A 26,694-nucleotide genomic window follows, 5' to 3' on the forward strand; every position below is an offset into this window, starting at 1 on the left:
ATCCAGTGTCAGACCATAGAATATGATTTTGTAAGTTATACTTTAAAACTCAATTCTAGTTTCTCATTATTAAGAGACACATGGTATTGTATACGAAATGAATGTACCTTATATTCTACAAATTCACTGATTTGACCAACCAGCTCTAAGCCTCTGTAATTTTGTTAGCTTTTGCATAGAGGACATATTATTTCCAAATGAAAATGGTTCCTTTGGTTTATAGTATGATCATGTTTTGTTTATTTTTTTCCCTTATACTGGTCAACATATCCAGTAGAACTACTGTGGGTATCCTCATTTTTACTATAACAGAAAGGCATCCAGTAACCTCTTAAATATCATTTTAGCTCTAGATGTTCTGCCAGTTTAGAAAGGCTACTTGCACACTAATGTAACTAGAGTGCTTGGTAGAATATCATTTTTCTGTGTATTGATATATTAATCTCAGCATGTTTTTACTTTTGTTAAAACATACCGACTTTCTGAATTCAAAAACAACTGCAAATGTTACCATAAACTATAACTTGGTCCCAATGTACTGTGATTTAAAAAATATCTTATTGACTCGGGCACCTCCGCCTCCCATTCTGCGGGTCTCAGGGTATCCGGCCCTGAGTGGAAATCGCAGTCCAGGTCCCTTCCCTGCCCTTTGCGCGCATCTTCTGTGTGTCCTGCACGAACACAGTTGATCTCGGGGACCTAGGAGCGCGCGGTGAAGTGTGGGGAAAGCAAGATCCCGCGTGCCCAGTTGCCTCCCTGTGCCTCAAGGTCGCCGATTCCTCAGCCCCCAAGTCTTCCGTGCTGGCGGATCGCTGGAGTCCGTTTCCATGGTGAGGTCCTTGGGCGCCTGAGTGAGAAAGGTGACAAAGACACAGGGGAGGAGGGGCTGTTCTCTCCACCTTCTCCACCTCTTTGTCCAACCACCAGCCCCACCTTACCCTCCTGACCTTGGGTAGCTGGTGCTTAGAGAATAAAGGATTTTAATGTGCGCTTATGCAGCGCTTGGTGTTTGCAAGGGTTTCTCCACTACAGAGGCAACTTTCTCTGTAAATGTACCCACTGGTTGACCCCACCCCATCCTGGATGGGACAAACTGGGGTCATTAGAAGTTAGATCGGTATAGTTACTATTTTCTGAGCGTCTACTGTATACCAGGCCCTTAACAAACGCTTGTGACCCACTGAGAAGTAGGATTTAAGCTGACAGACCCTCCAACTCTCTATTTGAAGCCAAGTGTCCTGGTACACAGTTGACATCTCAGTATCCAAGAGGCTGCATCTGGAGGACTGCTGTAAGTTCCAGCCCAGCCTGACCTACACAGTGAGACTCTGTCTTAAAATACTTAAAAAGGGGGTGATGGGGAGGCTACAGAGATGGTTCAGTCTGTAAAGTACTTGTGCTGCAGGCATGAGGATCTGAGTTCGAATCCCTAGCATTCACATAAAAAGCCAGCCATACCGTCCTATACTAACTTGGCCCTGGTATAGGAGGATGCCAGGATCACCAGGACTCTCCAGCTACCATCTCACCTAAGCAGCAAGCACCAAGCCAAGGAGGACCCTGTTCCAAAAGGTCAGGTAAAGCTAGGGGCCTCTGTAGTCTCAGCCATGTGTGAGACAGGAAGAGGGATTACATGAGGTCAGCCTGCATAGTGAGACCCTCTTTCAAAAACAAAACCAAAGTGGACATTTGAAAGGATCCATGAGCATCCAGGCACTGCAGGGCACACAAATAAAACAATATGAAAAGAAAAATCGGCAAATGGTGCGCTCTGAATGGGCACAGAGGGCCACACTCACTGAGTATTCAGTGTGTGCCCTGCTGCCATGCACCCACTTAAAACAAAACCAGAGAGATTTATTTGGTGTGGTGGTCCCAACCTGTCATTGTAGCACTCCGGATGAGCCAGAATTGTTGTGAGTCCCAGGCTTGCCTGGGCTACAAAGTGACAGCCAAAGACCAGCAATGCTAGATAGTGAGATTCTGTCTCGAAAAATAAATACTTAAATAAGGAATAAAATATTAAGAGTTCAGGGTAATCTTTGTCTATATATAGACTTCCAGGTCACTCTGGACTACAGGTGACTGTCTATAAAAACATGAAAAGATGGGCTGGAGAGATGGCTCAGCAGTTAAGAGCACTGGCTGCCCTTCCCAAGGTCCTGAGTTCAATTTCCAGCAATCACATGATGGCTAACTACTATCTCTTAATGAAATCTGATGCCACCTTCTGGTATGCAGGTGTACATGCAGATATACCTTAAAACTTTAATATATATATATATATATATATGTGTGTGTGTGTGTGTGTGTGTGTATTAAGATTAGCGTTAAATTTTCTTTGAGGATATTTTTGTTCATGGTTATAATTTATTGACACCTTATATTTTTATGCCACAATATCAGAGTAATGCTGAGATCTTGTAACAAGTTGGGAACTATTAATTATTCCCTGGGTGTGGGTCTCTGTTTTTGTTCTCATCTGCTGTCAGAGTAAGCAATATTATATTATATAAAATCTTTTATTTGTAAGTATTGGGCTAAAATCTGGGTCTGAAATTTTTGTTTGGTTTGTTTTCTTGTTTTGTATATGCTCTTATCTTTTGGTTTTCTTGTTTTTATATAGGAATTTTTAAAATTACATACTGGCTTTTTAGGTTTTGGTTTATTTTCCAATTGGTGTTGGTAGTTTGGGTCTTTCAATAACTTTTCTCTATTTCATAAAACTTGTCATACTTATGGATAGAGACATGTTTTTATCTCTAGTTGTATAGATGTTTTCTGTTTCTTGGATTTCTGCTCTGAGGTTTATATCACTTCTCCTGCTTATTTTCCTTCTTTTATTTGTCTTCCACTAATATCGTGAGGTAGAATCTGAGTCCATGCCTTTAAAATCCTTCTTTCTTTCTTTCTTTTTTTTTTTTTTTTGGTTTTTCGAGACAGGGTTTCTCTGTGTAGCCCTGGCTGTCCTGGAACTCACTCTGTAGACTAGGTTGGCCTAGAACTCAGAAATCCCCCTGTCTCTGCCTCCCAAGTGCTGGGATTAAAGGCGTGCACCACCACCGTCTGGCAAAATCCTTCTTTTCTAAAATCAATGTTTTAATACTACAGCTTTTTTCTGGTCACTGGTTTAACATTATCATACTTTTGACATATTATTTTCATTTTTTATTCGGTTATACGTACTTTAACATTTATATTTTTGTTTCAGGTTTGACCTGAAATTCATTTATAAATGGATTGTTGTTTTTTATTTTTTCCTTCTATTAAAACTATATTCCTTTCTCATACAATAATAGTTTAATAATAGTTTCCCTACATCTACTCCTCCCAGTTCCTCCTCACTTCTCTTCCTCTCTGGATCTATTACCTTTCTGTCTCTAAGTAGAAAAGAATAGGTTTCTAAGAGATACCAAACGTGAGAAAATACATTGCAGCCAAACAGGGAGTAACTGGGACCCACTGGGACCCAGTAATTCCCTCCTGACCGGGCACTGGTTCCTTCCGGTTTGTGCCTAAGCACTGAGCAGATCCTGGGCTGCAGCTCTGCACCCAATCTCACAAAACCCACAGGAGGCAAGGATCCCAGGAGCTCTAAACCTGGCAATATCTTAGGTAAGGAGACAGCAACACCCACCCCAAAAAGGGAGTAACTGGGACCAAGGAATTCACTGCTGGCCCAGAGCACTGGCTCCTTCGGGCCTGTGCCCAAGCACTGAGCAGATCTTGGGCCTCAGTTCTAACCCCAGCAGCAACATCCACCCTAAAGAGTTCTGATACAACCAAAATAATAGGAAAGACAGGCTCCAGTCAGAGACAGTGCAAGTAGCACTAAGGAGATCCATATGGCAAAAGTCAAGTGCAAGAACATAAGCATCAGCAACCCAGTGTACTTGGCATCATCAGAACCTAGTTCTCCCACAATAGAAAGTCCTGAATTCCCCATATCACCAGGAAAGCAAGATTCAGATTTAAAATCACTTCTAATGATGATGATAAAGGACTTTAAGAAGGACATAAATAACACTATCAAAGGAATTGAGGAGAACACACGTAAACAGATAGAAGCCCTTAAAGAGGAAAAAAACAAAACCCCCTCAAAGGATTACAAGAAAACACAACCAAACATGTGAAGGAATTGAACAAACCCATCCAGGACATAAAAATGGAAGTAGAAACAATAAAGAAATCACAGAGGGAGACAACCCTGGAGATAGAAAACCTAGAAAAGAAATCATGAGTCATAGACTCAAGCATCACCAACAGATTACAAGAGATAGAAGAGAGAATCTCAGGTGCAGAAGATACCATAGAAAACGTTGACACAGCTGTCAAAGAAAATGCAAAATGCAAAAAGTTCTTAACGCAAAACATCCAGGAAATCCAGGACACAATGAGAAGAGCAAATCTAAGGATAACAGGGATAGAAGAGAGTGAAGATTCCCAAATTAAAGGGCCAATAAATACCGTCAACAAAATTATAGAAGAAAACTTCCCTAGGTTACTAAGGAAAGAAGTACCCATAAACATACAAGAAGCCTACAGAAGGCCAAATAGACTAGACCAGAAAAGAAATATCTTCTGTCACATAATAATCAAAACACCAAATGCACAAAACAAAGAAAGAATATTAAAAGCAGTAAGGGAAAAAGGCTAAGTAACATATGAAGGCAGACCTATCAGAATTACACCAGACTTCTCAACAGGTACAATAAAAGCCAGAAGATCCTGGACTGACATCATACAGACCCTAAGAGAACACAAATGTCAGCACAGGCTACTATACCCAGCAAAACTCTCAATTACCATAGATGGAGAAACCAAGATATTCCATGACAAAATCAAATTTACACAATATCTTCCCACAAACCCAATACTACAAAGGATAATAGAGGGAAAGATCCAATACAAGGAGGGAAATTATACTCTAAAAAGAGCAAGAAAATAATCTTCCAACAAATTCAAAAGAAGATAGCCACACAAACTATGCCACCGATAATAACAACAAATAACAGGCAACAACAATCTCCTCTCCTTAATATCTCTTAACATCAATGGAATCAATCCCCCAATAAAAAGACATAGTCTAGCCAGGCAGTGGTGGCACACGCCTTTAATCCCAGCACTTGGGAGGCAGAGGCAGGCGGATTTCTGAGTTCAAGGCCAGCCTGGTCTACAGAGTGAGTTCTAGGATAGCCAGGGCTACACAGAGAAACCCTGTCTCGAAAAACAAAAAAAACAAAAAACAAACAAACAAAAAAAAAACAAAAGAAAAAAAAAAGAAAAAAAAAGAGACATAGTCTAACAGGCTGGATATGTAAACAGGACCCAGCATTTTGCTGCATACATGAAACGCACTTCAGTGACAAAGACAGAGTCTACCTTAGAGTAAAAGGATGAAAGACAATTTTTCAAGTAAATGTTCCTAAGAAACAAGCTCGAGTAGACATTCTAATATTGAATAAAATCAACTTTCGACCAAAAGTTATCAAAAATCATAAGGAAGGACACTTCATACTTATCAAAGGAAAAATCTACCAAGATGAACTTTCAATTCTGAATATCTAGGCTCCAAACGCAAGGGCATCCACATTCATAAAAGAAACTTTACTAAAGCTCAAAGCACACATTGCACTTCACGAAATAATAGTAAAAAAAAAAAACAGTCAAAAAAGACTTAATACCAATTCCCTATAAACTGTTCCACAAAATAGACACAGAAGGAACACTACCCAATCCGGTCTATTGAGCCACAATTACACCCGTACTTAAACCACACAAAGATTCAACAAAGAAAGAGAAGAACTTCAGACCAATCTCTCTTATGAGTATCGATGCAAAAATACTCAATAAAATTCTTGGAAACCAAATCCAAGAACACATCAAAACAAATATCCATCATGATCAAGTAGACTTTATCTCAGGAATGCAGGGTTGTTTCAATATTCGGAAATCCATCAATGTAATCCACTATATAAACAAACTCAAAGAAAAAAACCACATGATCATCTCACTAGATACTGAAAAAGCATTTGACAAAATTCAACACCCCTTCATGATAAAAGTCTTGGAAAGATCAGAAATCCAAGGCCCATACCCAAACATAGTAAAAGCAATATGTGGCAAACCAGTAGCCAACATCAGACTAAATGGAGAGAAACTTGAAGCAAACCCACTAATATCAGGGACTAGACAAGGCTGCCCACTCTCCCCCTACCTATTCAATATAGTACTGGAAGTCCTAGCCAGAGCAATTAGACAACAAAAAGAAGTCAAAGGGATACAAATAGGAAAGGAAGAAGTCAAAATATCACTATTTGCAGATGATATGATAGTATACTTAAGTGACCCCCAAACTTCCACCAGAGAACTCCTAAACCTGATAAACAACTTCAGCAAAGTGGCTGGATATAAAATTAACTCAAACAAATCAGTGCCTTTCTCTACTCAAAAGATAATCAGGCTAAGAAAGAAATTAACGAAATGACATCCTTCACAATAGTCACAAATAATATAAAATACCTTGGTGTGAATCTAACCAAGGAAGTGAAAGACCTGTATGACAAGAACTTCAAGACCCTGAAGAAAGAAATCGAAGAAGATCTCAGAAGATGGAAAGATCTCCCATGCTCATGGATTGGCAGGATTAATATAGTTAAAATGTTCATCTTGCCAAAAAAACATCTACAGATTCAGTGCAATCCCCATCAAAATTCCCACTCAATTCTTCACAGAGATAGAAAGAGAAATTCTCAAATTCATTTGGAATAACAACAAAAAAAAAAGAAACCAGGATAATGAAAACTATTCTCAACAATAAAAGAACTTCTGTGGGAAATCACCATCCCTGACTTCAGACTATACTACAGAGCAGTAGTGATAAAAACTGCATGGTATTGGTACAGAAACAGGCAGGAAGATCAGTGGAATAGAATTGAAGACCCCAAAATGAACCCCCATACCTATGGTCACTTAATCTTTCACAAAGGAGCTAAAACCTTCCAGTGGGAAAAAAGACAGCATTTTCAACAAATGGTGCTGGTTCAACTTGAGGTCAGCATTTAGAAGAATGCAAATAGGCCAGGTGGTGGTGGTGCACACCTTTAATCCCAGCATTTGGGAGGCAGAGGCAGGTGGATTTCTGAGTTTGAGGCCAGCCTGGTCTACAGAGTGAGTTCCAGGACAGCCCGGGGTTTAAAGAGATAACCCTGTCTCAAAAACAAACAAACAAACAAAAAAAAAACAAAAAAGAAGAAGAAGAAGAAGAAGAAGAAGAAGAAGAAGAAGAAGAAGAAGAAGAAGAAGAAGAAGAAGAATGCAAATAGATACATTCTATCCCCTTGTACAAACCTCAAGTCCAAGTGGATAAAGGACCTTCACCTAAAACCAGATACACTGAAACTAATAGAAGAGAAGGTAGGAAAGACCCTCGAATACCTGGACACAGGGGAAAAGTTCCTGAACAGAACACCAATGGCTTATGCTCTAAGATTAACAATAGACAAATGGGACCTCATAAAATTGCAAAGCTTCTGTAAGGCAAAGGACACTGTCAATAGGACAAAGTGGCAACCCACAGATTGGGAAAAGATCTTTACCAATCCTACATCTGATAGAAGGTTAGTATACAAGGTATACAAAGAACTGAAGAAATTAGACTCTAGACAATCAAATAAAATAACCCTATTAAACAATGGGGTACAGGACTAAACAAAGAATTCTCAACTGAGGAAACTCGAATGGCTGAGAAGCACCTAAAGAAATGTTCAACATCCATAATCATCAGGGAAATGCAAATCAAAACAACCCTGAGATTCCACCTCACACCAGTCAGAATAGCTAAGATCAAAAACTCAGGTGATAGCAGATGCTGGCAAGAATGTGGAGAAAGAGGAACACTACTACATTGTTGCTAGGATTGTAAGCTGGAAAGCAATCCACTATGGAAAGCAATCTGGCAGTTCCTCAGAAAATTGGAGATAGCATTACCCGAGGACCCAGCTATACCACTCCTCGGCATATACCCAAAAGATGCTCCAATATACAACAAGGACATATACTCCACTATGCTCATAGCAGCCTTATTTATAATAGCCAGAAGCTGGAAAGAACCTAAATGTCCTTCAACAGAGGAATGGATACAGAAAATGTGGTACATTTACAGAATGGAGTACTACTCAGCTATCAAAAACAATGAGTTCATGAAATTTTTAGGCAAATGGATGGAACTGGAAAATATTATCCTCAGTGAGATAACCCAATCAGAAAAGAACACACATGGTATGTACTCACTAATAAGTGGATATTAGCCCAAAAGCTCACAAACCTAAGATACAATGCATAGATCACATGAAACTCAAGAAGAAGGAAGACTCGACTTCCCAATTTCAAGTTATGCCACTGAGCTATAGCAATAAAAACTACATGATATTAGCATAAAAACAGAAGTATTTATGAATAAAATTGAATTGAAGACCCAGACATAAATCCACACACATATGGACCCTGATTTTTTTTAAATAGAATCCAGAAATATAATTGTACAAAAAGACAGCATCTTCCATAAATGGTGCTGTTCAAACTGAATGACTGCATGTAGAAGAATAGAAACAGATCCATACCTTTCACATTGCAGTAAAAACTTATCTAAGAGAGAAGTTGGTACCAGGGACTGGGGTATTACTGTGATAGGCTCGATAATTCTTTTGTTTGGAAAAATGTGAATTTGGGGACTTTGAATTTGAGAAGCCTTGGAATGCTTTAAGTGGTTGTTATTATTTTAGGTATATCTCTTGTATCCCTGATCTCTCTAGGACTTTTATCATGAAGGGGTGTTGGATTTTTGTCAGTTGCTGGTATGAGATCTCCAATTTTCTTTATGTAGGTACATGTAGTACTAGAATCTCTCCTCTTACCACCACTTTCATTGTGTCCCATCAATTTGAATATGTTGTGTATTCATTACCATTGAATTTAGAAGGGCTTTAATTTCTTTATTTCTAACTTGACCCATTTTTCATTCAGTTGGAAGGTGTTCAGTTTTCACAAGTTCGTAAAGTTTTTGCTGTTTCTGTTGTTTTTGATATCTATCTATAATCCATGGTGCTCTAGTAGGATGCAGGGAGTTATTTGATTTTCCTATATATTTTGAGACTTGCTTTGTGTCTGAGTATGTGTTTAGTTTTGGAGAAATTTTGGTTAGTTTTGGTTTGAAGTCTATTTTGTCGGATATTAAAATGGCTACCATAGCTTGCTTCTTTGCTCCATTTGCTTGAAAAATCTTTTATTAACCCTTCACTCTGAGGTAATTTATCCTTGATGTTGAGGTATATTTCTCTATTTTTTTCTTTTCATTTTCCTTTTTTTTTGTTTTCTTTTTTTAAGATTGAAAGGGATTATTCTGGCTCACAGTTCAAGGTATATTTCTTGGATGCACTAGAAGGACAAATTCTGTTTTCACATCCATTCAGTTAGACTGTTTATTAAGGAATTGAGTCCATTGATACTAAGAAATATCAATGACCATTGATTGTAAAATCCTGTTATTTTGTTGTTGGTGCTTTTGGTAGTGGTGGTACTTGTGCTTCCTTTCTTTTGGCTTTGTGCGTAAGATATACTTATTTCCTTGCCCCAGCCCGCAGGGATTCGACAAGACCTTAGGGAAGGGTTCGAAAGAATGAAGGGACAAGAGACACAAGGAATGAGAGCAAGTCTGGGGTTCTGATCAAGCTCTGAAACTTTAATTTCGGGTGCAGGTTATAAAGACACAGCAAACCAGGAAGTTTGGGTGAGGGTCATTGCTTAGGGCTATCCCACTATTGAATGCTTATTACCCTAGACCATCCCACTGTCACATCCTTATTGCCCTAGACCATCTCACTGTCGTAACCCGCTCCCAGGAAATACCAGATGTTCTTTAAGTTCCTGGGGCCTGAGACCTGTGAACGTCCTTTCTTAACCTCGCACTGACCAGGCTTTCTAGAACAGCAGGTAACTTCCTGGGTTCTCTTAGAACAGCAGGTAGTTTCCTGGGTTTGGCTCCCGACATTTCCTGTGTGTAGTTAACCTCCTTGATTTGAAATTTTTTTCTTCAACTACCTTCTGCACCACTGGATTTGTGGAAAGATGTTTAAATTTGACTTTTTCATGAAATATTTTATTTTGTTCATTGATCGGAGATTGGTGATTGAAGATTTTGCTGAGTATAGTAGTCTAGGCTGGCATCTGTGATCTCCCAATGTCTGTAGTACATCATTCCAGTCTCTGACTCTGGCCTTAGTGTCTCCATTGAAAAGTCAGATGTAATTCTAGTAGACCTGCCTTTATATGTTACTTGGCCCTTTTTCCTTGCCACTTTTAATATACTTTCTTTGTTCTGTAGGTTTCTTGTCTTGATTATTATGTGGTGAGATATGTGTTTGTTTTGTTTTGTTTTTCTCAGCCAATCTATTTGGTGTTCTGTGTGCCTCTTGTTCCTTTATAGGTATTTCCTTATTTAGATTAGAAAACTTTTTTTCTATGATTTTCTTGAAAATATTTTCTTTATCTTTGAGTTGGGATTCTTTTTCCTATATTCCTATTATTCTTAGGTTTGGTTTTTTCATAGTGTCCAGGATGATGTCCTGGATATTTTGTGTTAAGAATTTTTTAGATTTACAGGGTTTTTTTTTTGTTTGTTTGGTTTTTTTTGTTTTGTTTTTTTTTTTTTTTTGACTGATGCGTCCATTTCTTCTATGGTTTCTTCAATGCCGGAGATTTCCTCTTCCATCTCTTGTATTCTATTAGTGATGCTATTCTCTATAGTTCTAGTTCAAATTCCTTAATTTTTATTTCCTGGATTCCCTCAGTTTGTTTCCTTTATAGAATCTACTTCATTTTCAGATCTTGAACAGTTTTATTCACTTCCTTCAACTATGTTTTCCTGGATTTCTTTAAGGAATGTATTACTTTCCTCTTTAAGAACTTCTATCATCTTTAGATCATCTGTATCTTCTTCAACCAATTTAAAAATTGATTTCATGGTTTTTTTCTTGTGCTTCAGCTATGTTGGAATATTCAAGGACTGCTGTGGTAGAATAGCTGAGCTCCACTGGGGACATTGCCCTGGCTGTTATTGTGTCTTTATGCTGGCAGATATCAAGGCATCTGTGTTTGGAATGATTATAGGTCTAGGTGCTGATTTCCGGATTGATCTTTGTTGGATGGGTGTTTTGTTTGTTGATTTCTGTTTCCTCCTTGTAGCTTCAGAAAGTGTGGTTGCTGTGTGTTATCTGTTTTTCTGACCTGATCATAGGATGTGTTCACAGGAAATGCCAGCTGGTGTTGAGGGATCATACTGGGATTAGTTGGGGGAAAGAAAGTCTTTATGATCCCTTGGGGATGGGAACAGAGAGGAAAGAGAGACCTCAGTAGATTTTCTGTTACATATCTTAGGATGAAACTGGGAAGCAGGCACATTTGGAATGAGAGTGGATCTGCTTTTCCCCTACTCATTGTCCTGGAATGAGAGCCCATTGGGTTAGCAGAGCATGCCTGTTGGGACTGGAGCTGAGATTATGAAACTATGGAGGAGGAATGTTAAAATGTAGAAGAACTTTGAGATCCATAGGAGATCAGTAAACAGGTTGGAGAGACTGCCAGAGTTTTCTGATGTAGAGCTGGGGATAAAATTTGTGGACTGGCAAACAAATGATAAAGACACAGAAAGATAAAGAGAAGGTGGTGTATGCAAAAAATGTTGGCTTAATAAGGATTAAACTCTCCTTAACTAGTATATATTAATTATTGAAGACCTCCGCAGAGGGGAGACCCTCTCTCAAGTCTCAGAAAGTCGCGACCACCCAGTAATCTACTCGAGACACCATATACCGGAGCAATTGCGAGGTTATTTATTAGGGCGTGACAACTAGCTGCCGGTCAATTCGCATGCCCACGCAGGAGCTGAATTGACCCCGACTGCCAGTTTGAGGGGTGTTTTTAAAGGGAAAAACCACAAACCAAGGAAATGAGGAGGGGGTGAGGGGGTTGCTAGGGTGGTATAACATAAAAATAGTGGAACATTCCAAAGGAACCCAACCTACATGAGTCAGGATCAGATGAAAACTCTCTGTACACTTATCTTTCTCAAGAATGTAGTCCTGCCCTGTCACTTCCGCCTTGCCCTGTCACTTCAGCCTTGCCCTGTCACTATGGTTCTCAGCTTGGTTCCACCTGACTAAATTGCATTCTTTCCTTTCTCTTTGCAGGTCGGCCAGTTCCAGTAATGGTGACTGGTCTTTCCACATTCCTAAAGAAAGCCTAAAGAATATTTTATATCTAAAAAGGATTCTATATACCCAGTATCCATAACTTTTCCCTCTACATTATACAAAGGACAATGTATATTTCTGTCTGTACAATCCCTGCCATTGTTTATATAACAGTGCTAACATAGATTTCTTCTTAATAAAGTGTTACAAATATTACAAAAAAAAATTTGGGGACTGGAACAGGGGAACTAGAGAGAGGAGAGAAGGTATGCAGGCAGCCTACCTGGTTTTCTGGCAAGCACGACTTGTGGGTTAGCATGGAGTACCTGCTGGATTTGGGGGCTGGAACAAAAAAACAAGTCATGGAGAGAGGTTAGAAAGGGACCATCTGTTAGGATTCACAGATGTTAGCAAGGGGCTGTGGCAGTAGGGAAGGCTGCTATGGGTGTTGTGCTGCACATCTGGGGATGAGACTGGAGTATTGGATCTTGAGGAATTCAGAGAGAAAGTCTGAAAGAAGCCTACTTGGGTTTTTTTTTTTTTTTTTTTTTTTTAAGAGAGTATTGCCTTGTGGGTTAGCAGGTGGAGCCTGCTAGAGCTCATGATTGGAAAAGAGCCAGTGTGGGGAGCAAGGTTAGAAGGGGGAAGATCTGTGGGATCCACAGGAGATGGGAGCAAGGGGATGTGTAGTATTTCCAAAGATGTTCTGTTGCAGATCTGCAATTGAGACTATGGGTTGGATATAGGGGAATAGAGAAAGAAAAGAAAGTCTGCAGGGAGCCCATCTAGTTTTATGGGAGGCAAAGCTGGTGTGGGTTAGCTTGGGCTTATCTGCTACAGTTGGTGACTCCTTCCTTATTCTGCTAGTCTGGTGTGTTCTCAGTGAATGCCTGCTGGTATTGGATACTGGGATAAGGGGGTGAGTTGGGGGAAGGAGTGTTAGGGTTGGATATTTTTGCTCCATTGGACTGGAGTCAGAAGAAAGGGAGACTGCAATAGATTTCCAGCTACAAGGCTAGGAATGATGGACTGGGGTGGGAAGTAGATTTCTGGATAGGTGTAGGTCTCCCTTAAGCCTTCTTGTTGTCCTGGAAGGAGAGGCCCTTGGGTTAGCAGGAATATCTATTGGGATTGGAATCTGAGACAAAGTAATGAATGGGTCAGAGGAAGGTTAGAAGAGGGGAAGATCTGTGGGATCCACAGGAGATGGGTGTAAATTGCAGGGGCCTGCCAATGGTGTTCTGTTATAGAGCTGGGGATGAGATTATGGGTTTGGAACTATGAGAACAGGGAGATAAGAGGTCCACAGGCAGCCTCCCTGGTTTTTTGTCAGTTAGCAGGGAATCAAATATTTTTGTTTTTTTAACTACTCAAAGAATTTTGGAGGTGGTTTTTCAATGTTAATTTCTAATTCCACTATAGTCAAGCAATGTACTTTGTATAATTTTTACATTTAATGGAACATGTTTTATTGTCCACAATGTTGTCTTTTGAATATGTGTTGTCCTGTCCCCCTGCCATACATCTAATCAAACAGTAAATTCTGCATTGAGATGTGCTATTCTGAGTATCTGCTCAATTAAGATAATATATACTTTCTGATTTCTTTGTATAATTACACTGTTATGCTTTATGTTTCAAGAAACAGCTATAAAAATAGCTAAATAATAAGAAAAACTCTTAGAACTGTTGTTTTACATGTCTTGTTAATTTTAAATTTTTTCAGATATGAGAATGAAGGTTTCCTTGTTAGTCTATCTTCCTTGATAACTCGGCCTAAAGGGATCACTCTGATAGCATCTCCTAATCTTCCTCTGAAGAAACTATTGTCTTATAATTTGGATAAATGTAATTATTTCTCAAAAATCTCACAATATTTTTCTCCTGTTATATATGGACACATTTTTCCAAGCATACAGTTTACTGAAGTTTCTATAATAATAATTCACAATGTCTTTTGAGGAAATAAAATAATCTTAGAAAGTTTAAGATAATTATTTAAAGTGTTTAGTTTAAAAGTCTGTAATCTCCATGATTTTATTTTACTTTAAAATGTAAATGTCTTCTTTTTTCACTGTTGACTCAACTAGGCCAGTTTAAATACAAGTTTGACTTTTTGGCAACCTTTAATTTTACTTTTACACATATAAGAAATCTATAACAATAATACAAGAATTTGTTGCATACGCTTGCCCTCACTCATATCCTCTAATAGTTTTCACTTATATTCTTGATTTTTTGCAGAATACACCTTCAGACTTCCTGTTGAAGAAGGAGTGGGGATTCCAAACATAGCTGTACATCCAATTGGATATAATGATGCAGAGAGACTATTACGGTATAGTCTTTTAGCTGAGTATGAATGTATCTTGTGCTAAGATGTCTATGTCTGCTCTACAAGTCAGTTATGTTAAAAGTAACTATAAAAATAACTCTTGAAGTAGAAACACTATTTTCATGAGAAGAACAGTTTAACTAATAAGAAAAATAATAATAATAAATTCTCTGCTCAGATGCTATTCTCAAATATGAAATTCTGTCTGATGATTAAAATCACTGTTTTAACTGTTTGACAGGCCAAGAAGATTTTGTACTTTTCCACCACCTGGCCCCTCTTACCCCCTCCCCTTGTAAAACATGCTATAAAAAAGCATTTCATGCTCAAAAAATAAATACATAAATAAATAAAAATAAAAAAAAATAAAAAAAAAGAAAACCATTGAATACTGTAATGTCCTTAGATGTTCATTAGTTGTTTTCTATGGCTTAAATACATAATCATGCTGGTCAGTAAATGTGTGATCTTGTACGAGTTACTTTATCATGGTCTGATTTCATATTTTTACCTGTAAAATGAGAATGGTGCTCTCACCCTGAATCACAGTAGAGGGAAGTGTCTACACTATAGTAAGCATTGACTTAATATTTGCTGGTAGTGTTATCAATATTTCACTGCCTATTTACTAACGTTCATTTCCTAAATACTCTACCTGAATAACTTTATTATTTTTAACAGGTGCTTTCTATGTAGTCAGCAGTTTCTTTAAAAATTTAGCGCTTCTTATCATAATCATGATGGTTCCTTCTTTTGGATGTCTTCAACTCTTGGCTTCTCAAGGTATATCAAGTGTCACAAGGCTATTGCTACCCTTCTACACTTCGGATTTTAGATTTTCCTCTTCAGCTTTGTAACTAACATATTGCCCATTCCTTATTTGTCTAGGCTATGACTCTTTCCAGAATGAAATCTCCATGAGTAATCTTTTTGTAAAGAGTTTCTACATACACATTATCACTACCAATCTCATTATTTCTTCAAAATCAATCTTTTTGTTGTTTCATGCGCTTTGACAGCAACTTGGGAGGAACTGCTCCACCAGACAAAAGCTGGAAGGGAAGTCTAAATGTTAGTTACAATATCGGGCCTGGCTTTACAGGAAGTGAATATTCCAGGTAATTTTGTGACTTTCGTAGCCCAGAAAGTTTTATTTTAACAGAAAAAGGTCAAGATAATGTTCTGCCAGATAAAGTATGCCTTCCTCTTTTTTCCTTGTCACTAGTGAGCAACAGATCATTTTTTTATCAACACAAAAGGACTTACAGAACGAACTACTGAATTCTTCAGCGACGACATCGTAATATGAGATGAAATATTTCTATGAGTTTAGTCTTACAACATCTTGAGCAGTGTTTATTTTTACTTCCATTTTTTACTTAATGTTTAAATAAATTTAGCTAGTAACTTTTATGATGGGTAAATTCAGAGACAGTTAAGGAGCACAGGGAAAAGAATTATTTATTGTTTATCCTTTACCTCATGGCATAAATAAGTTAAAACGAGGAAACCATCTGATACAACAATTCTCAATAGATGTATCATTGTAATTATTCTTTTTTATTTTTTCTTTTCCTTTTTTTTTTTAAAAGAGAGAGTTGAAAGACTCTGTGTAATCCTGGAAATCCTAGAACTTGTTCTGTAGACTAGGTTGACCTTGATCTCCTAGATCTTTCTGTATCTGCCTCCCAAGTGCTAAGCTTAAAGTTATCCACCACCGTGTAGCTATAATTTGAATTGTTTTAACATGGGAATGTTGTAGAAGAGTGAACATATATACCTGGTGGGCTGAGTAAAAGCAGACAGAGAGTATAGTTGTGGAAACACAGGCCATGGAACAAAGTTTGATTTACCTGAAAGATTTGGGAAATGAAAATGTTAATGCTAATAAGTCAGAAAAGATATAGCTATTTACTTTATTAAACCCCCATTGATCAGTCAGTCTTGCTTGCTAAAAATTTACTTGACTATGTGAACTTTGATGCTCATAATATATTTTTATTGTTCAGATTGGTTTATTTCAGAAAATTTAAAGTGAAAGTTCAGTTTTCTTACTTTTATAGGAATTTAGAATTTGAATGACTTAGAGACTAGATATCATAATCCAATCAGAACAGTTATAAATTAAAGTTTACTATTCTATAGAGCAGGAGAAAGACAACATAGTTGTACAAAATAAAGACTTTCAAAAAATTTAAATAAAGAAACAGAGACATGGATGAAATCCATCCATAATCCCTGAGTTTACTCAGGGGTCTGGAGAGATCACGTGTCAATTAGAGCTCTTGCAGCTCTTATAGAGGGCTGCTGTTTAGTTCCCAGTACTCGTGTTGGCACACAGACGGCTGTAACTCGAGCTTTAGAAGATTCAACTCCCTCTTTTCTCTTCTGTTTTCCTTGGCCCCTACACACACACACACACACACACACACACACTCTCTATTATGATATATATAATTCATATTATACATATAAAAGAATAAACAGAAAAGCATAAGAAATACCAAGTCTAAACTCTGGTTATCCAACACTGTTCTTGTTGATCATTATTATTTGAATTAAAACTGGATGGAAACAACAACAAAACCCTTATAAAGTCTTTCTTTTCTTTCACCTCACAGAGACTTCATAATTTATTTGTCCATTTAGAAATACAATCAAATAACAAGACATAAAAGCAGTACTTCCCTCATGTTGCTTACATTAATGAAGAATAATTTTTTATCTTTCCTAAGAAAAATGAAAATACAATTGAACACAAAATCATCAAAACAAAATTTAAGTTAGACATACAGATACATAAAATATGGATTTTTAATTACCTATACTGCTTCTTCAAGATGAAGCTACACATACAGATGAACTTCCAAAGTTGATAAAAGATAATTTAAAGAGATAACTGTTAGACAGGTATGAAATGAGAATTTATTCTGTATTTTATTAGACTCATAGTTAGACAGGTATGAAATGAGAATTTATTCTGTATTTCATCAGACTCATAGAATCATTATTTAATAAAAGAGCCAGGAGTTGGTGTTAAAATTGGTTCAAAGGAAGGTTTAAGGTATATATATATATATTTTTCTACCAATAGTGATATCTTAATTCCTCCTTTCCAATTTGTATCCCTTTGATCTTTGATCTCCTTTTTTTGCCTAATTGCTCTGGCTAGAACTTCAAGTACTATATTGAATAGTTAGGGAGAGAGTGGGCAGCTTTATCTTATCTCTGTTTTTAGTGGGATTGCTTCAATTTTCTGTATATTTAGTTTGTTGTTGGCTATTGGTTTGCTGTATATTGTTATATTATATTTAAGTATGGACCTTGAATTTCTGATCTCTCTAATACTTTTATTTAACATGAAAGGGTGTTGTATTTTGTCAAAGAGTCTTTCAACAACTAATGAGATGTTAGTGTATTTTTTTTCTTTGAGTTTTTTAATATGGTGGATTATGTTGACGTATTTCTATATATTGGTCTATCCCTGCATTGCTGGAATGAAGCCTATTTGCTCATGGTGAATGATCATTTGGATGTGTTATTGGATTTCGATTTGGAAGAATTTTATTGATTATTTTTGCATTAATATTCATGATTGAAATTGGTCTCAAGTTCTCATTCTTTCTTTCTTTGTTCTTTGTGTGATTTATGTATCAGTGTAATTGGGGCTTCATAAAATATAGCCCTGAGTTTACAGTAGTCATAAAACAGAAGGGTAGTGTTCCTTCTGTTTCTACTTTGTGGAATGGTTTGAGAAGTATTGTTGTTAGGTCTTTGAATCTCTGATAGAATTCTGCTCTAAAACCATTTGGTCCTGGGGATATTTTTGTTGGGAGACTTTTAATGAGTTCTTCTATTTCCTTAGAGGTTAAGGGATTGTTTAGATGGTTTATCTGATCCTGATTTAACTGATACCTGGTATCTGTCTAGAAAATCATCCATCTCATCTAGATTTTTCAGTTTTGTTGAGTATAGGCTGTTGTAGTAGAATCTGATAACTTTTTGAACTGCTTTAGTTTCTGTGGTTATGTCTCCATTTTCATTTCTGATTTTGTTAATTTGGATACTTTTCTCTGTGTCCTCTGGTTAGTCTGGCAAAGGTTTTATCTGTCTTGTTGATTTTCTCCCGATTTTGCTGATTCTTTGTATTCTTCTCTTTGTTTCTGCTTCGTTGATTTCAGCTCCGAGTTTAATTATTTCTTTCCATCTACTCTTCCTGGGTGTCTTTGCTTCTTTTTGTTCTAGAGCACTGAGATGTGCTGTTAAGCTGCTAGTGTATACTATCTCCAATTTCTTTATGAAAGCACTCAGAGCTATGAGTTTTCCTCTTAGCACTGTTTTCATTGTCTCATAAATTTGGGTATATTCTGCCTTCATTTTCGTTAAATTCTAAAAAGTCTTTAATTTCTTTTTGTATTTTTTCCCTGATGAAGTTATCATTGAGTAGATAGTTGTTCAACTTCCATGTGTATGTGTGCCTCCTGTTGTTTTTGTTGTTGTTGAAGACCAGCCTTAGTCCGTTGTGATCTGATAGGGTGCCTGGGATTATTTCAATCTTCTTATATTGGTTGAGGCTTGTTTTGTGTCCTGTTATATGGTAAATTTTGGAGAAGGTAACATGAGGTGCTGAGAAAAAGGTATATTCTTTTGTTTTAGGATGAAATGTTCTGTATATATTTGTTAAGTCCATTTGGTTCATAATGTCTGTTAGTTTCACTTTGTCTCTGTTTAGGTTCTGTTTCCACAGGCGAGAGTGGGCTGTTGCCCTACAGTTATTGTGTGAGGTTCAATATGTGCTTTGAGCTATAAAAAGAAACAGACAAATGTGGGTGCCCTTGCATTTGGAGCATGGATGTTCAGAATTGAGAGTTTCTCTTAATGTATTTTTTCTTTGATGAGTACGTAGTGTACTTTCCCATCTTTTTTGATATCTTTTTGTTGAAAGTCTATTTTATTGGATACTAGAATTGCTACTCCAGCTTGTTTCTTAGGACCATTTACCTTGAATTTTTTTTCTAACCTTTTATTTTGAGGTAATGTCTGTTGTTGTCACTGAGGTGTGTTTCTTGTATGCAGCAAAGTGCTGGGTCCTGTTTATGTATCCAGCTTGTTAGTCTATGTCTTTTTATTGAGGAATTGAGTCAATTGATATTCAGATATATTAAGGACCAATGATTGTTGCTTCCTGTTATTTTTGTTGTTAGAGATGGAACTATGCTTGTGTGGTTCTCTTCGTTTGAGTTTGTTGTGAGATTAGTTTCTTGCTTTTTCTTCAGTGTAGTTACCCTCCTTGTGTTGAAGTTTTCCTTCTATTATCCTCTGTACGGCTGGATTGGTGGAAAGATATTGTTTAAATTTGGATTTGTCATGGAATATTTTGCTTTCTCCCATTATGGTAATTGAGAGTTTTGCTGGATATAGTAGCCTGGGCTGGCATTTTTGTTCCCTTAGGGTCTGTATGGCATCTGCCCAAGATCTTCTGGTTTTTAAAGTCTCTGTTGAGAAGTCTGGTGTAATTCTGCTAGGTCTCTGTTTATATATTACTTAACCTTTTTTCTTTACTGCTCTCAATATTCTTTCCTTGTTTTGTGCATTTGATGTTTTAATTACTATGTGATGGGAGGAATTTCTTTTCTGGTCTCATACATTTGGTGTTCTGTAGGCCTCTTGTATGTTTATGGGAGTATTTTTCTCCCCCCCCCCTTGTGCAAAGCCATGCTTTATGTTTCTCACTTGGGGAATTTTTTTTTTTTAATTAAACCAAATCGTAATTTTTACTTATTCACACAGGGGTTATAAACACACAAAAAAAGGAAGGATGTGGGGGAGGGGATGACACCAGAGCGTAATTGTTCAGGGGGAGTACAGATATTTTTCAGAACAGGGTATCGGCTGGTTGAAGGTTCAGGGGATAGGTCACTAAGACTCTGCCTATGATTCACTTGTCCTTATCTAAGTTGGTACTATCCGCCAAGGCTACCTATTTACAACGTCTATGACTACTCAGGCTGGTAAATTAGAATATTTTTTCTTTAGGTTAGGGAAATTTTCTTCTATCATTTTGTTGACGATATTTGCTGACCCTTTGAGATGGGAATCTTCACTCTCATCTATACCTATTATTCTTAGGTTCAGTTTTTTCATTATGTCTTGGATTTCTTGAATGTTTTGAGTTAGGAGCTTTTTGAGTTTTGTATTTTCTTTGACTGTTGTGTCAATGTCTTCTAGGGTATATTCTATGCCTGAGATTTTCTCTTCTATCTCTTCTAATCTGACACTTACATTTGTGACTCCTGATCTCTTTCCCAGGTTTTCCATCTCCAGAGTTGTCTCCTCTTGTGCATTCTTTAATGTTTCTATTCCCATTTTTTTAGATCCTAGACAGTTCTGTTCAATTCCTTCATCTGTTTGGTTGTGCTTTCCTGTATTTCTTTAAGAGGTTTATTTCTTTCCTCTATAAGGGCTTCTATACTCCTTTATTCATGTTCTCCTGTATTTCTTTACGGGTGTTATTTATGTACTTCTAAACTTCCTCTATCATATTCATGAAATGGAATTTTAGATCGGAATCTTGCTTTTCAGGTGTGTTGGGGTTTCCAGGGCTTGGTGTGTTGGGAAAACAGGGTTCTGATGTTATCAAGTAACATTGGTTTCTCTTGCTTATGGTCTTGCACTTGCCTCTTGCCATCTGGTTATCTCTATTGCTAACTGCCCTTGCTGTCTCTGACTAGAAACTGTCCCTGCTGTGAGCCTGGTTGTGTCAGAATCAGAGTCCTCAGAGTCCAGCTATCTCTGTGATCCTGTGATTCTGTGATCCTGTGATCCTGAGATTCTGGGTGTGACAGAGCTCCTGGCAGTCAAGCTGCTTCTGGGATCCTGAGATCCTGGTGTGTCTGAACATCTGAGATCCTGTTTTGTCAGAGCACCTAGGAGTTGAGCTGTTTTTGGGTGTTATCAGAGTGGGTGAGAAGCTAGCACCCTGGTCTGCTCTGGGCACAAGTTCAAACCAGAAGGAACGCAGGCCTCTGGATGGAAAAGGGCTCCTGCATCCCTGAATCCCGGGAGTTCCAGTTATACCTGGTGATGGGGCAGATGTTGTGGCCTCAATTGTGATCCTGGGTGTGTCAGAGCACCTGGGAGTCAATCATCCTCTGAGTGTTGTAGGAGTGGGTGTGGAGACAGTGCCCTGGGTCTGCTCTGGGCACTGGTGAAAACATACAAATCAGGAGGAACCTTTGCTTCTGGCTGGGCAGGGGTTTCTGCATCCTGGGACCCAGGGGGTCCCAGTTATGCTGGCTGTTGTGGCAGATGTGGCCTTACCTGTGATCCTGGGTGTGTCACAGCACCTGAGATGAGGAAACTCCTAGTAAGTAGGAATACACTTGAAGTTAACAATGAAAGTACACAGTGCATTGTACATAACTGCATTGTTCTACATTAATGACTGTCAATACAATGTTTATATTAGTATAATGACAAATATATAAGTAATTCACTATATTATGACATCATAGTAGCCCCAGTGTCAATAGTGCTTTCAGTTTCTTTGTAATATTAGGTACACCATCACATATATGATTTATTATTGACTTAAACAACACTGATCTTTGCAGGGATTTACACAAATATATGTTCAAACAATATATTTATCTTTTTAGTTATTGCACAGCACACTGTCACTCCTGTATAGTAAGAGTATAAAGTTAAAAATAAACCTTAAGGCATTTGATAGAATATTTTGAGTTAGAAGTAAAAATTAGTAATACAGCTTGAAGAAAAATATAAAATATTGTCTTTAAAAGTTGGGTTTCAGGTAGATGCCTAAATCCATAGGAAAAAAATTGTAATAATGCTTTGTAAATGTTTCATATAATCCAATAATCGAGGTGGCAGAGATATGCATTCAATGTCCTATTGAACAGTTTTCTGTAGTTTGGGGATTTTTCAATGAAATGTTAAATAAAACTAAATACAATGCTCCATATGAACTAATTTATTGTTTTCAAAATTCTAGGAAAGTTAGAATGCATGTTAATAACATTAACAAAATCACAAGAATTTACAATGTAATTGGAACTATCAGAGGGTCTACAGAGCCTGGTGAGTCATTAAAAATTTAAAAACATTTTCTTTTAAAAATGTTTTAAAAAGATGAAATTCTGTAAATAACATACTTTTTTGGGTGATTTGAAACTGAAATTCAGGGGAAGGATGTTACCATTCTAAAAGATTTCACTTTACAATTTGGTTGTCTTTTGTGGAGGAAACTCATGCAGGAGAAAGTTTAACTAGATACACAAATGATGAATGCTTGTAATGTGTACTAGTTGAAGCTCTCTGGAACACATTCTTGTCTAGACAGGTATGTCATTCTCGGAGGTCACCGTGACTCCTGGGTGTTTGGAGGGATTGACCCTACCACTGGGACAGCAGTTTTGCAAGAGATTGCACAAAGTTTTGGGAAACTGGTGAATGGAGGTAACTAACAATTCTCTGGCAATTGAAAGAGACTTGCTTATTATTCCTGTAGCTGTAAGTGGCCATAGCTGATGAAGTATACTAACATGATTTCAGGCTGGAGACCTAGGAGAACTATCATTTTTGCCAGCTGGGATGCAGAGGAATTTGGGCTGCTGGGTTCAACTGAATGGGCTGAAGTAAGTAGCATGGAAGGCACTTATAGATTCTCTTACCTAATAGAGAATGACTCAAGTTAAATTCACAAATACATAGAATTTTTTTACTGTCATGTTCGTTTGGCAAAGCAGGGTCATTTTTTAGGTTAACACTATTCATTAAATTTTTTTTCTGTAGTTGTGTTGTGAAATAAAATTAGTAAACTCATAAAATAATGTGAACTTGCAAGCTGTTAATTTGTCTTGCCTTTCATAACTGTTATGTGCTCTGATTGTTAATTATAAAATGATAATACTGTAAATTAAATCACTTTAATAGAGTAGCTTAGTGTAGTATTTCATACAGTTGTCTTTTTTTATTTCTTACAGGCTCTTAACTATTAAAGAGCCTCTCCTAGGCACCTTCTTTCTTCTTTCCAGTTCTCCTTTGTTGGTAATATCTAAGTTTTTACTAAAGTGTCTAAAGTGAGCACATACATTTTCATAAAGTTAGGTATGGCTTGTGATATTTTCTTTTTCTATCATCTGTTTATCACATAAGCATAAGTTTTGTTCATGTGTTCTAAAATAAAGTATGCATATCTGTGAATAGTTTTAAAAATGCCTTTCTCCTGACTCCTTTTTCCTTACATTACTGTAAACCAATAATATGAAGCAAAATTGCATATAGTTAATACTTATCTGATATTACTTAACTTTGTTAATTCATACACATTGTAAAGTTTAATTTTGATACTAGTATTATAAATATACAATCTGACAGTAGAACATTAATTTAGAATGATCAAATATCATTGGTCATGGTAATTCTTTTAGAATGTGTGTTTTCTTGTAATATATATGTATATAAATTTTCCTTTGATTTCTGAAATTTAAAATAATAATCAAAGAAATCTAAGATTTATGATAGTAAATTTGCATTGGTAAACATATTGGTTTAGAAATCATTACAACATTCTTCCTAGTAAGACAGGTTTTTATATTCAACAACACATTTAACTTCTGTAAGAACCTAAGTTCTTATGTATGGTGATGCTCACCTTAGTCCCTGCACTCAGGCAGCAGAAGCAGAAAAGTCTCTAAATTTGAGGCCAGCCAAGTTTATATGCATTCTAGTCCAGCCACAGGTACACGGTGAGACCCTACAAATTCTGTAATAGAGACTTTGATTATAATCAAGGCAACTCTATTAATTGTTTTTTTTTTGTTGTTGTTGGAACACTTTGCCTGAGAAAAGCAACTTTAGGTAGAAATGGTTTATTCTGCTCATAGTTCCAAGGTACAGTCAGTCCATCATACTAGGAAAGCAGCAATTGCCATTGCAATTGCTCTATGAAGCAACAGATGATATTATATCCACAGGCAGGAAGCCGAAAAAGATGAGTGCTGGTGCTGGTTGTTCAGACCAGGGTATTTTACTTTTTATTTTATTCTTTTGCTTCTCTATAGATTTTTATAAAAATATACAAATAGATTTTTATATTTTTCAACCTTATACTACTACTTAGGAATTTACTTAGTGGATCTCAAACTTCAGTAGATATAAGGATCAATCTCTAGGAACATTTGTTAGAAAACAGATTTCAGCCCTCACTTCTAACAGTTCAAATTTGGCAGATTTTGTGTAGGGCAACCAAATCTTAGACCCCAATTTTAGCATATTCAAATATAGAGAATCATGGAATTACACCTGACAATATTTTTGTTGGGCCTTTTGCTTTTAGTACATGGCTTCATAATATTCTCATTTTCTTTGTAATTTTATTGCTATCATCAATTAAGCAGTTATTTTTTTTTTTCAGAGCTGAGGATCGAACCCAGGGCTTCGAGCTTGCTTGGCAAGCGCTCTACCACTGAGCTAAATTCCCAACCCAATTAAGCAGTTTTTAAATTTTTCTTTAAACTTGTGGTTGTGGGGAGATGCTGTATTTGACTTATAAACATCAGTAAGACATTTTTCCAGGAGATTGTTGTCATTACTGTGTTTATATGTTCATAGTATACTGTGAACTAACAACTTTGCTTCAACTGTAGGAGAATGCAAAGATCCTACAGGAGAGAAGCATTGCTTACGTCAACTCAGATTCAGCTATAGAAGGTACATCTACTTTCATTGTCAAATACAGTGTTTAAAAAGTAAGTTCCATTCTCAGTAATTCATTTCTAGTTAGTGTACTTTTTGTTTCTTTGGTCTTCTTTTTTCCTGTCTTGAGACCAGAGTCTCACAGATGGTCTCAGATGCTGATGGCCATGACCTTGAATGGCCTATCATCCCACTTCTATCTCCTAAGCACTAGGAATATAGGAGTGCACCAGAGTGCCTGGAAAGCTTTTTTGATTTACTGTTTTTTAAGTATATAAATTCAAATAATATATCTCAAATCTTTTGTTTAGACAAGACTATTCAGTAACAACTTAGTGTTTAATTTTACTATAGAAAAAATAATTCATACTAATCATTAGGATTTACAACTGATCTCTGACTTCTAGTTTTCTTGCTCTATTTTTAGTTTATATTTGCTTGTCCTGGATGGCTATTTAAAGTATCCACCACACTTTTCTTGTGGAAGAATTAGAGAAATTTGGCTGAAACATTTCAAAAGAAATATTCTGCAGAAAATATTATACAGAAATTATTTTCTTCATAAAACATTTTCTTGAAAATTAAAATAGTATTTCCCCTATTTATTGGAACTGCTTTTGAATTGACACATTGTATTTACCTCCAGATTTTCAGTGCAGTTTTGTTTACCCCGAAGCTGTTAGAACATACATATCTAATATATTGATATAAATTACTGATTTGAAGGAAAGAATGAAGAATGAGTTCTCTAGTCTTAATGCTTTCTTTCACATTGTCCCCTGAGAAATGTTGCTACAAGGAAAATTGGCTGCTGGCTGTGGGAGCTACAACCTCAGCCACCAGAGTCCACCATTTCATTACCAGTTTAAACAATGTGCTGCAGCCTCCCTCATTCCCCAGGAGGATTTTCAATTAAAAACTGTTACATTATATTTGAAATAGGAAGTTGTAATTACACATAAATGTGTTTCATTTCGTTGCTGACATACTACTTTTGTGTTGAAATATTCTTTAGGTAATTACACTCTCCGAGTCGACTGTACGCCTCTTCTCCACCAGCTGGTGTATAAAGTGGCAAGAGAGGTAAGTGATAACACCTGGCTTCATTATTTTATGAGGAATGGATAGCACCTCTGTCTTCATTAGTTACATTTATTTTTAAATTGATATCAGGAAATTAATAATGCAATTAAGTAGCAACTTACTAAATTTTGAGAAAAAATTTGTAATAAACAACTTCGTGTTGTCATTGTGAAGATGGTAAGAAATAAGTAGTAAGTCAGTCAAGGAAGTTAGGAAATGGTCAATGTAGAAATCATTGGGCTTTATCACCAGACAGTTCACTGTGTGTCAAGATAGTGAGTAGAATGGATATTAGTTAGGCAAAAGGCA

At 36.9% G+C, this 26,694-nt stretch overlaps 1 protein-coding gene across 1 annotated transcript in view; it reads left to right on the forward strand.

Moving 5' to 3' along the window:
• Naalad2 (N-acetylated alpha-linked acidic dipeptidase 2) overlaps positions 1-26,694 on the forward strand; it is a 59,893-nt gene that overhangs the window by 11,326 nt on the left and 21,873 nt on the right. The window contains exons 7-13 of the mRNA XM_028763355.1: positions 14,493-14,586; positions 15,603-15,701; positions 22,598-22,683; positions 22,942-23,061; positions 23,158-23,240; positions 25,254-25,317; positions 26,318-26,385. Coding sequence (XP_028619188.1) covers positions 14,493-14,586; positions 15,603-15,701; positions 22,598-22,683; positions 22,942-23,061; positions 23,158-23,240; positions 25,254-25,317; positions 26,318-26,385 — 614 coding nt within the window. The remainder of the gene's footprint in view (positions 1-14,492; positions 14,587-15,602; positions 15,702-22,597; positions 22,684-22,941; positions 23,062-23,157; positions 23,241-25,253; positions 25,318-26,317; positions 26,386-26,694) is intronic.

The sequence above is a fragment of the Grammomys surdaster genome, unplaced genomic scaffold (genome assembly GCF_004785775.1).
Source record: "Grammomys surdaster isolate TR1022 unplaced genomic scaffold, NIH_TR_1.0 138, whole genome shotgun sequence".
In the NCBI taxonomy this organism is placed as follows: Eukaryota; Metazoa; Chordata; class Mammalia; order Rodentia; family Muridae; genus Grammomys; species Grammomys surdaster.